Consider the following 12175-nt stretch of genomic DNA (forward strand, 5'->3'; position numbering starts at 1 on the left):
GAGCTGAGTACTTTTGGGGCAGGAAGATTTCCTGCAGAGTGGGTTGCCTTCAACATTAACCAGCAGAAGTGGAGAGACCAAGGAAATGGGAAGCAGAGCTGCCTCAGCCTCAAAGGTAGGACCATGGCCTTTGGGGGTGGAACCACCACAGTCCCCTAGGTTTCAAAGAGCCAGACCTTCACCAACGTGGTTCTGGAGTGTGGGGCTGCTCACTCGTGTGAGCTAATGGCATGGAGTTAAGCTGCTGCCCAAGAGTGAGGGGGCAGGGCTGCCATGCCTAAGAGGGAGAGGAACAGGGCCCACTAGGTCACCACTCAGGAACTAGGGGACTAGAGCCACCCAGTGAAGGAGATCTGTACAGATGCCACCCACTGAAGATCTGTGCAGGTGCCAAGTTGACAAGGGGTGGAATTGTGGTAGTTACTTTGTGTGTCAACTTGGCTGGGCCTGGCCGAGTGGCTGGGCAGCTGGTGGTAGCTATTCCCCATGATGCGACTGGCAATCAACTCCATGGTGGGATCTACCACAAGTGGCTGAGTAGCTGCTTTGGGTATGTGGTTTGCTTCCCATATATAAGAAGCAGCTTTGGGAACGGTCTCTAGCTTATGGCATGCTTGAACCCTGCATGTAGCCATGTCATTGCTCAGCAGCCTGCCATGCTCTGCCGATCCTGGGACTTTCAGTGAACTTGAATGAATGCCATGTGGTTTGATAACATCAGAACTGTGCCTTTTTACTTGTCAACCTTGGGCTTGTCAGCTTCGGCTGCCAGCAGCTGTCTGAGTAAAGAAAAGCCTCTAGCTTCAGTGGGCTGGGAGCAGGAAGCAGAGCTGAAGCCCAAAGCTAAGGGGCTTTCACCCAACCCCTACAGCCTGGTGCTTTGAACTGAGACGTAAAGCCTCCAAACTAAGAGAATGAACTCCTGTTTGTTAAAGCCATCCCATTTGTGGTATATTCTTGTCAGAGTGGCACTAGATAACCAAAACAGGTTCATAGAAATGAAAATTATAGAGGCAGTGGTAAGTTGAATCTGGGCAGACAAGACACCTGGAAGAACCAAGAATGTGCCCCCAGTCATAATCAACCTCCTACCTGGCATCATCCCATTTCAGTGAAAGCAATATCCCATCAGAGTTGAAGCTTGCCAAGCCATTGCATACGTTATTGACAAATACTTGAAACATGTGGACTGATTCAGCCACACCAGTCACCGCTTTTAACACTCCCATTCTTCCAGTTAAGAAAAAGAGCAGAGAGTACCATTTGATGCAAGATTTGAAGGTGGTCAACCGCATGACCATTAACAGTGCACCCTTTGGCCCCAAACCCCTACACCCCACTGTCTATCCTTCCAGCTACCTTCACCTGCACTCCAGTGGAGGTGAAAGGCCAAGAGATTTTTTGCCTATGAGTGAGAGGACCCACTCTTGAAACTCAAACAATTCTGCTGGGCTGTTTTGCCTCAAGGGTAAAAATATCTCCTATGTTGTTTGACTCAACCTTGGCACAAGAATTGCGCTGACTAACATTCACCAATGGGATTTTCTTGCAATATGTAGATGATCTTCTCACAGCGAGAAAAGATCAATTGGCCTAGCAACAGAATACTGTCGAAGTTCTTAACCTTCTAGGCAATGCTGGATACTGTGTGTTTTGGTTATTTCATGCCATTCTTACAGAAATACCACAGGTGGATGGCTTTAACAAACAGAAGTTTGTTCTCTTACATTTTTGGAGGCTAGAAGTCTGAGTTCAAAGTGCCAGCTCTAGGGGATGGATGAAAGCTCCTTGACCCTGGGCTTCAGCTCTGCCTCTTGCTCCCAGTCCACTGAAGCTAGAAGCATCTCTTCACTCAGGCATCTGCTGGCTGCTGAGGCTAACAAGCCCAAAGTCGTCAAGTAAAATGGCACAGTCCCAAAATTATCAAACAATATGGCAGACCACTAGTTCAAGTCCAGAGACAGTCCTAAGATCAGCAGGAAACATGATAGGCTGCTGAATGAAGACTCAGCTACATACAGGGTATAAGCATGCAAAAAAGCTGCAGAGACCTTTCTCAAAACTTCTCTTTATATACCTGAAGCAGCCCATATCCCTAAGGCAGCTACTCAACTGTTCCAGTAGATTTCACCATGGAGGTGACTATCAATCTTATCATGGGGAATAACAACATCCAGCTGTCCACCACTCAAAACCAGGCCCAGCCAAGTTGACACATAACCTTAACTACCACACTGTGTGTCAGAAGAAAAGGCTTAGATCAACCTACCAGAAGTCATCTACTTGGGGTTTAAGATCAGAGCTGGTGGAGACGAGTTGCTGCCAGCAAGAAAGGATGCCATTTGCTGCTGGCCACTTCGACTACAAAAAGAAAGCTAAGAGACTTTTTCGGAATGGCAGGGTTCTGCCATAACTGGATCCCCCACTATGGACTTATGGCAAAATCTCTCTACCAAGCCCTAGAAGGAAAGGAAACTGAACCCCTGAATTAGACTGCTGAAGAGAAGTGAGACTTTAAGACAGACCTTAAAGTTTAAACTCATGGAAGACCTTGCACTCAGACTGCCAGACCTGAGTCACTCTTTCAAACTTTTTATTCATAAATCACTGGGAATTCTCACTCAGACTCTGGGAAGCTGGAAATGACCCATGGCCTACTTCTTGAAGAAGCTGGACATGGTGACTGAGGCCTAGCCCATCTGCTCAGGAGTAGTCATAGCTGCTGTGCTGGTCATCAGGGAAACTCTCAGGAACCCCCTAAAGGTCACTGTGCCACATTTGGACCACATCTTCTAACAGCACAGGTCTTACTGGATTTCTGAGGGCCAGTGACCAAGTGCCAAGCAGTGCTCCTGGACAACCCAACAATTACCCTTCAAGAAACAGCCTGTCTCCAATAACAGTGTCAAAACATGAAAAATGTCATCAGTGGTGAATGTCTTGGTGTGTATGTTTTCACAATAAAAATCAATTAAAAAAAAGGAAAGAAAAAGCAACAGGATGTTTCAATCTAGCCACACTTTTGCCTTCCTTCCCATACCAAGGGAGGGTTCCTGACTGTTTAAAAACCACAGACCTGGTCTATGCCAGTAGGCCAGATGTAACTGACAACCTTTAAAGAAGCCTGGTTGGCAACTGTACACCAATGGAAACAGCTTTGTTGCGAGTGGGGAACAAATGGCTAGCTTTGAAATAGTGATACCTGATGAAATAGTGGGAGCTTTTTCCCCTAGGACTTCAGCACAGAAGGCCAAGTTCATTGGTCATGTTGCAGGCCCTGCACCTTGCCCAGAGAAAGAGAGCCACCATTTACACGGACTCAAAGTATACTTTTGGGATACTCCATGCTCACGGAGTAATTTGGAAAGAAAGAGGATTTCTTTCTGCTGCAGACATTAAGCACTCATGTGAAATCCTGCAATTCCTTCAGGCCATCTTTCTCCCAACACAAGTCACCGTGGTACACAGTTGAGGACATAAAAAGGGAGAAACCATGGTGGTAAAAGGTAATTGAATAGTGGACACTGCAGTTGAAGAGGCTGCCCACACACAGCAACCAGCAATCATTGCATCCTTAATCCCTTAGCTGCAAACCTCCCCTGCTGATTTAAGGTCCTGTTACTCCTAGCAAGACAAGGCCCTGGCTCAGAAGTGGGGAGCAGGAGAGGACAAAAATGGATGGTTTTATAATAATAATAAAAACCAAACTCACTGCCATTGAGTCATTTCTGACTCATAGCGACCCCTCCTTGGATTTCCAAGACTGTCTCTCTACAGAAGTAGACTGCCAATCTTCCTTCTGAGGAGTGGCTGGTGGGTTTTAACCACCAACCTTCTGGTTAGCAGTCAAATGCCTTGGGCACTATGCTGTTAGGTTTTATAATGTTGTTGTTGTTATGTGCCGTCAAGTTGGACCCGACTCATAGCGACCCCTCCTTAGGTTTCTGAGGCGGTATCACTACGGAAGTAGATCGCCCAACCTTCCTTCTGAGGAGTGGCTGGTGGGTTTGAACCGCCAGCCTTCTGGTTAGCAGTCAAGTGCCTGAGGCACTATGCTACCAGAGATTCTGGTTTTATAATAAAACATGGCAAAGTCTTCATTCCCTCTCAACTGATGCATCCCATCCTTCTGAAAGCACATCGATCAACTCATAATGGTAGGGGTCAAAAGACACCTAGTGTGTTAGAATGTTCTTTCTCTTATTGACACTATAGTAAGAGCTCATCCTACCTGTACTAAAAGGATCTTAAAAACATCACTGATGTGCCCCTGCATATGCAGAGATGGGGAGCCATGCCTGGGGAAGATTGGCCAGTTGACTTTACTGAAATGCCCAGGGGTTCTGGGAACTACAGGTACTTACCAGTGTGTATAGATACAATGGATAGAAGCTTTCCCCTGCTGATCAGAAAGGGCCACAGAAGTGTGCAAACACCTTTTTAATGATGCAATTCCTAGGTTTGGGCTTCCTACTTCCATTCAAAGTGATATTTTACCTAACTTAAATGTCCAAATAATCCAGTCCCTGGCAGAAGTCTTAGACATTAACTGGTGACCACAGTCCAGGGAGAAGGTAAAAAAAGGCTAATTAAACTTTGAAAAGACATGTATCTAAGCTCTGTCAGGCAACAAAGCTGGCATGGACTATAATGCTGCTCATGGTCCTTTTGAGAACCAGAACCGTTCCTTGAGGCAAACTAAAAACCAGTCCCTTCATCTGTTGTAGGATGCCCCCGCTTGGTCAGTCCAAATATAGGTTTAGAAATTGGCTCTGTTGACTTTGTAACAGAGGGTACCCAGTTATAAAATATTTGTAGTCTCTCTTGGCAACTCTGTCTTCTCTTCACATGCATATACTTTACCACCATCCACCTGAGTCAGAAGTACCACTCCACCCCTCTCAGCCTGGTGACTGGGTTCTCCTGAAGGCCTGCAAAGCTAAGCCCTTTCAGGATAAGTGGACTGGACCATTCAAGGCACTGCTTGCCAATGGATTCACCGCACCAGAGTGAAGAGAACCACCCTTCTGGACATTGAGGGACCGACTCCTCACAAGTGTGAGAAATGGACTTGTGAGCCTATAAAAGATCTTAAATATTTGGTTCCTAGGTATCCCCCTGCATGGACCAAATCCCATAAAGACTCATAAGTATACCAATTTATTATTTTGCGTTTTGTTGTTACACAATTTACCTAAAGCAGGTTGGTTTGTTGCCAGGATGAGGTTTATTTTAGTTGACTTGTGATTTTTATATTTATCAAGGGCATTGTTGGAACCAGGATGCTTTTGTGCAATTGGCACGGGCAGTTATGACAGAGTGCCAACTGTCCAATTGCTGGATATGCCACCCAATTCCCAGCTCTGCCCTTGCTACTTGGGACCCTTCAGCCATCCTAGCATATAGTTATTCTCTTGTGCCCAATATTACAATCAGTTCTTCTGTTTATGCCCCTGGAGGACTTAGGGTTTGGCTGTGGCTCTTGTCTATTTTGGGACTGTTTTAATCTTACCTGGTGATCCCCAGAAAACTTAACCAGAACCTACCTGAAGGGGAGCTCCAGATTAACAGCTTCATACCCACTGGAAGTATCAGTACCTGTACTTCAGAGAAGCCTCAATTTACTGACCAAGTTATTAAAACAAATTCAGCCTGCAGTTCAGATGTTTACAAGACTGTCAACTGGGCAGTTTCCCACTCTGTAGTGAATCCCTAGTTGAGCCTTGTTCTGGGCAATGACAGAAACTCTACACAACAACCAAATAGCTAAAGGAATGATGTATGCCCCCACCCCAGGGTATGATTTCCTTTGCAGGTACAACCAGCAATCTTACAACACCTGGGCCTTTTGATGTCTGGATGGTGAATGAAGGCAATGTACCCTAGGACGGTTGAAGGTACCCTTTTTCCATTGTTTCCAAAATATCAGTAATGCTTGGGACCCTGTTCCCAGGTACAGAATTCAGAGAAATTTGACCCCTATGGTAGAAACCATCAAAGAAAATCCTAGAGAGCTTACTTCTGCCCTCGAGAGGCATCATCCCTCAATTAGGAATGACTCAGTTGGAAAGTTTCCTCTATAACGTGTCCTGGAAACTTGAACATGTTATTTTGGACATAAGAGTTTTTAAATTGTAGCAAGAATCCATAAACTCACCTAAGGTGGTCCAGGACAACCAAATAGCCCTAGATTTTATTTCGACCCAACAAAGTGGTGTCTGTGCAGTAGCAAATACCTCCTGTTGCATGTCCATTAACTCACAAGAGGTTGAATGATGCTTGGATCAGAGCAGAGGATGTCTGGCTGCACATCCCAAAGTCAGTGGGGTTTGAAGAAAGTCTCCATTCCTAGCTTCCAAATTTGTCTTGGTTCAGGGAACTTTTTGAATGTTTTGTTGTGTTCACTGTCTTTGGGCTCATGTTTTGCTTTTGCCCATACTGCTTACCTCCAGTGCCATCTGCCATCCCTTATCCAGGAGCAGAGCACCCACCCAAGCTGCCACAGGAAGCTGGACTATGCCAAGAATGGAGCGTCAGGATTGGAAGAAGACTCATCAACAACCTGTGATGTGCAGATGACACAACCTTGCTGAAAGCAAAGAGGACTTGAAGCACTTACTGTTCAAAATCAAAGACCACAGCCTCCAGTATGCATTACACCTCAATTAAAAAAAGAAAAAAAAAATCCTCCCAAATGGATCAGTGAGCACTGTCATGATAAATGGAGAAAAGATTGAAATTGTCAAGGATTTCACTCTACTTGGATCCACAATCAAGGTCCATGGAAACAGCAGTCAAGAAGTCAAACGATGTGAAACCTGTGATAGTTGGAGCTGGGTGTCAACTTGGCTGGACCACAATTCTGTGTGGTTTAAACAGTTGTGATGTGGTTATTCCCGTGATGGGATCAGATGAATATGTTTTGAGCAGCCAATCCGTTGAAAGGGAGTTTCCCTAGGGGTGTGGCCTGCTTCCAGTATATTTATGGACATCCTGGGAAAAGAGACAGTCTTCTGTGGATCGGGATTCTGTTGTGCTGCCTACAACTGTCCATGAGTGAACAATGCACCATTTGGCCTGGAGATCTTGGATTCGTCATTTGTTGGAGTCAACAGCCAGTGTACTGCCTGCCAACTTTGAGTTCCTCAGCCCCTGCAGCTGCGTGAGTCAGGAAAAGCCTCCAGCTTGATGTTTGATCCAGGAACTTTGGACTTGCCACCTCCTATAAGTGTGTGAGCCATTTTCCCAAGATAAATTTCTCTATATATACATATATATAAGCTTTATGGTTTTGTTTCTCTAGAGAACCCAATCTAACACAGTAAGTTAAAAAGAGAGAGAGACAGGCAGACAAAGGGAGAGGAAAAGAGAAAGAGTGCGCACCCATGTGGCGTAGTGCCTTCAGCGTTTGAATGGTTCAAACCCACCAGCTGCTCCGGGGAAGGAAGACGGGGCAATGTACTTCCGTAAAGATTTACCACCTTGAAAAACCAATGGAGGGCTCTATGATTCGGGGTCAACTTGATGGCAATGGGTTTGGTGTTTGGTTTTATATATAGAGAGAGAAACCAAAGATTATTAGTGGTTACCAGGTGTAAGAGGGAGGGGGAAAGGAAAAACTTTTGTTCACGGGGGTACTGAGTTATGCTAATGATGATGGAATATTTTGGAGGATAGCAATAATGGTGGCACAATATGAAAAATATCATCATTGTCCCTGAGCTGTGTAAATGTGGACGCTGTAATGGTGGATGTCTTGGCATGTATGTTTTCACCACAATAAAAGTAAATAAATAAAAAGAAATAGTTTTATAGCCTCGGAGACCCAATGGATTTGCTATGAGTCGGAATTGACTCAATGGCAGTAGGTTTACAATCAGGATATAAAACATTTCCATCAGCTCAAAAATCTTTCCACTGCAGTAATCCCTTTGCAGTAATCCCTTCCCACCCTCCCTGGTAACTGTAAAGCTGAGTTACCAAGACACCAAGACACGGAGTTGTTTTAGAGCAGCAGTTTATTGGCGCTCCTGGGCGAGGTTCTCATGCCCTAACAGCAGGGCTAGAGAAGTCTCACCCCCTGGCAGGGGGCATGGATTTTTATAGACACAGAGAGGACCTGTTTGGGGACAGCAGGGGAGTGACAGGGTCCTTTAAGGAAATGGCAGGGTTCAATGAGCTGTTAGCAGGGGTCTGCACTTAATTAGCATGAGGGTGCTTCAGAAGAGGAAGTCTGTCACTGCATGGGACTTTACAGTCTGGGCGGGTTCTGCTACTGCGGTTGTCTTACCAGGTTGTCTCATCAGGGCCTGACATCTAGAGGAAGCTGCCAACTGACATTTTGGGGCCTGGGTTTTGCTTCAGCCTAACAGTAACCACGGGTTTTGTCTCCATCACTGTAGTTTCGCTTCTCTGACAATGTTATACATACGGAATAATACAACATGTAGTCTGAGGCTATAGAGAAGTTTTCCTTAAAATACACATGCTTTGCAGAACCCCAACTGGCGTGTTGCAGAAGGGACCCACCAAACCCAATTCTCAGGGTCCTAGGAAAACGGCCAGAAAGCCAGGTTCCAACCTGTGAGCGCGGTTTCCACTCTCCCTGAGCAGGGTGCGAGTCTGCTTACTGCGAGGACTTAGCAAGAAAATGATCAGAGAGAGCGCTGGCGTTGAGGGTAAGGCTCAATTGAGACTCGGAACCTCCTTTGCTTTCCCCGTCTGTTTCCCCGTGAGTAAAATGAGGGTGAACACAGGGATTCGCGAGCAGCAGGAGGCCAGGCCAAAATGGAGCTCACGGACGGCACGATAGATATTACATAGCCCAAGCCCGGGGACCCCAGTTAGATATCGGCAGAAAAAGTTACATCCAAAGCTTGCATTCCACCTGGCCGGCTGGACGTGCCTACACGCCAACCGGAAGCGCCTTTTACGTAGTCACGCGCGCCGAGGGGCGGAGTCGGAAGTCGTCTGGGAAAGGTGCCACATAGACGATCCTCTGCTGTTTGAGGGGGAGCGGCCGGCTGGAGAGTTCATTCGGGAACTACTACCGCTTTGAAGAATAAGTGTTTTAAGAGGAGAAACTGAAGAGGCTGACACCACAAGGGCCGTTGCGCGGTATGTTAACTGCGTGGCTCACAAACGGCTCTTGGGGCCTCAGGCCATGAGAATTCTGGGGATGGTAGTTCTGGCGTAGTTTTGCGGCCGATGACTGGGTGGACCGGCCGAGGCCCTCATGGGTCCTTGACCCTAGAGTGTCTTTTCCCTCCCGCACGGTAAGGAAGAGTAGGAAAGGTTGGGCCTAGCGTTAGGGCCGGGGCGGGAGTTCGGCTGGCAGGCGAGTGGGGCCGGTGGGGGCGCAGAGGGCTGCGCGCTGGAGGTTTGGTGTCTGAGGATTCTGACGCTCCGTTTATGGAGAAGGGGGCGTGGCCCAGGACGCGCATTTGTGGTAAGAAACTTAGGTAAGACAGCCCTGAATCCTTGAGTTGCAGGCACGACGCGGACCTTCCAGCCCCGGCGTGGGGCTGAGGCGAGATTCACCTGGAATTTTGAATTTCTTATTTAAAGGGGATGAAATTAATCTGGGACAATGGCTTCCGGAATAGAGAGGGTTGGTCCGGTGGTGCATTCCCGCGCTGATTTAGGGGTGTGGTGATGAGTTCAACCGGGGCAAATGGACTAACATCTCCTATCTGAGAGGCCGCGGCTAAAGCTATAAAGCACCAGAGTTTTTTGGTGGGTAACGCTTAGTACGCAGTGCATTTCTAGGTCATAGTGGGATTCCAGGACTTTGGAATGTCAATGTTTCTTTTAGTAGGGTCTGGAGACATCCCAAAGGAGCCCTGATGGTGTAGTGGTTAAGTACCAGGCTGAAAATGAAAGATCGGTGGTTCACAAACCATAGAAGAAAAATTTGGCAGCCTGCTTCCATAAAGACATACGGCCTTGGAAACCTTATGAGGAAGTTCTGCTCTGTTCTCCAGGATTGCTGTGAGTCTGAATTGAGACTCACAATCAGGTAGGTGGGGTAAGGAGAAGTTCCTGATGGTGGTTGAGCAGGAAGGGAGGAGGATGTTCCTTTGGTTTGTTCAGGAGGTGGTGAAGTGACTGGATGTAAGCTTGATATTGGTCTATTTCTAAGGGACTGTGGGAGAGTTTATAGAATCTGGAGTCTATGGTGGACCCTTGGTGGTGCTTAGCTGCTAACCAAAAGGTGAGTGGTTCACACCTACCAGACGCTCGACAGGAGAAAGATGAGACAGTCTGGTTCTGTAAAGATTTATAGCTTTGGAAACCTAGTGGGGGTCTCTTCGAGTCAGAATCAACCCAATGGCAGTGGGTTTGGTTTGATTCGGAAAGTCAAGTTGATGCTGAAGAAAATTTAAACAAGGCCACAAAAGCCAAAATATGTCCTTGAGTATATCCCACCTGAATTTAGAGACCATCTGAAGAATAGATTTTACACATGGAACAGCAGTGGCTGAAGATTAGACAAGTTGTGGGATGACATCAAGGACATCATACATGAAGAAAGGAAAAGATCATTAAAAAGAAAGAGAAGTAAGAGAACACCAAAATGAGTGTCAGAAGAGACTTGAAGTTTGTTCTTAAATGGAGAGTGGGTAAAGCAAATGGAAGAAGTGATGAAGTAAAAGAGCTTAATAGAAGATTTCAAAGGACAGCTTGAGATGGCAAAGTAAGGAGTAAAGTGTTACAATGAAATGTGTAAAGACCTGGAGTTAGAAAATCAAAGGGAAGGAACATAATTGATGTTTCTCAAACTGAAAGAACTGAAGAAAAACTTCAAGCCTTGAGTTGTGATAATCGAAGGAGTCTGTGAGCAAAATATTGAATGATACAGGAAGCATCAAAGAAGATGGAAGGAATATACAGGCTCTGTACCAAAAAGAAGTGATGTTCAACCATTTCAGGCAGTAGCATATGATCAAGAATTGATGAAATTGAAGAAAACAGTGTATAACCTGTACTGAAGGCATTGGTGAAAAACAAGGTTCCAGGAATTGACAGAACACTCATTGATAATGTTTCAATAAGTGGGTACAGCGCTGGAGGTGCTTACTTGTTTATGCCAAGAAATTTGGAAGACAGCTACTTGGCCAACTGACTGGAAGAGATCCATATTTGTACCCAGTCCAAAGAAAGGTGATGCAACAGAATGTAAAAATTATTGAACACATATCATTAATATCCCTGCAAGTAAAATTTAACTGAACCCACTGCCGTCAAGTCAAATCTGACGCATAGCGACCCCTCCTTGAGCTTCTGAGGCAGTATCACTGTTGCAATTTTATATTGACTGCCAGAAATTCAAGCCAGATTCAGAAGAGGGCATGAGCAAGGGATATCATGACTGATGTCAAATGGATCTTGGCTGAAAGCAAAGAATACCAGAAAGATGTTTACCTATATTTTATTGACCATGCAAAGACATTTATTGTGTGGATCATAACAAATTATGAACAACATTATGAAGAGTGGGAACTCCAGAACACTTACTTGTGCTCATGAAGAACTTGTAAATAGACCAAGATGTAGTTGTTTGAACGAAACAAAAGAATACTATATGGCTTAAAATCAGAAAAGATGTGCTTCAGGTTTGTATCCTTTCACCACACTTAGTCAATCTGTATGCTGAGCAAATAATCTGAGAAGCTGGACTGTGTGAGGAAGAATGGGACATCAGTAATGGAGGAAACTCGTTTGTAATCTGATATGCAGATGACACAGTCTTGCTTACGGAAAGTGCAGATGACTTAAAGCACTTACTGATGAAGATCAAAGACTACAGCCCTCAGCATGGATTACATCTCAACATAAAACAAAAATTCTCACAACTGGGCCAATGAGCAAATCATGATAAACAGAGAAAAGATGAAATTTGAAAGGATTCATTTTACAGGATCTACATCAACACCCATGGGAGCAACAGTCAAGGAATCATAACATATTGCATTGGCCAAATCTGCTGCAAAACACTTCTTTAACATGGTTAAGAGCAAATATGTCATTTTGAGGACAAAGATGCGCCTGACCCAAGCCATGATATTTTCAGTAGCCTCACCAGCCACTCCTCGGAAGGAAGGTTGGGAAATCCTACTTCCGTAGTGATAACTGCCTCGGAAACCCAAGGAGGGGTCGCTATGAGTCGGGGCCG

The 12175-nt window shown here is 45.6% G+C and overlaps 1 protein-coding gene across 1 annotated transcript in view; it reads left to right on the top strand.

The window, feature by feature from the left end:
- Positions 1-12175, top strand: part of NOP53 (NOP53 ribosome biogenesis factor) — a 74766-nt gene that overhangs the window by 35692 nt on the left and 26899 nt on the right. Inside the window, exon 5 of the mRNA XM_007943033.1 lies at positions 1238-1381. Coding sequence (XP_007941224.1) covers positions 1238-1381 — 144 coding nt within the window. The remainder of the gene's footprint in view (positions 1-1237; positions 1382-12175) is intronic.

Source organism: Orycteropus afer, unplaced genomic scaffold, assembly GCF_000298275.1.
Source record: "Orycteropus afer afer isolate SDZICR_OR568_19922 unplaced genomic scaffold, OryAfe1.0 scaffold00099, whole genome shotgun sequence".
NCBI lineage: Eukaryota > Metazoa > Chordata > Mammalia > Tubulidentata > Orycteropodidae > Orycteropus > Orycteropus afer.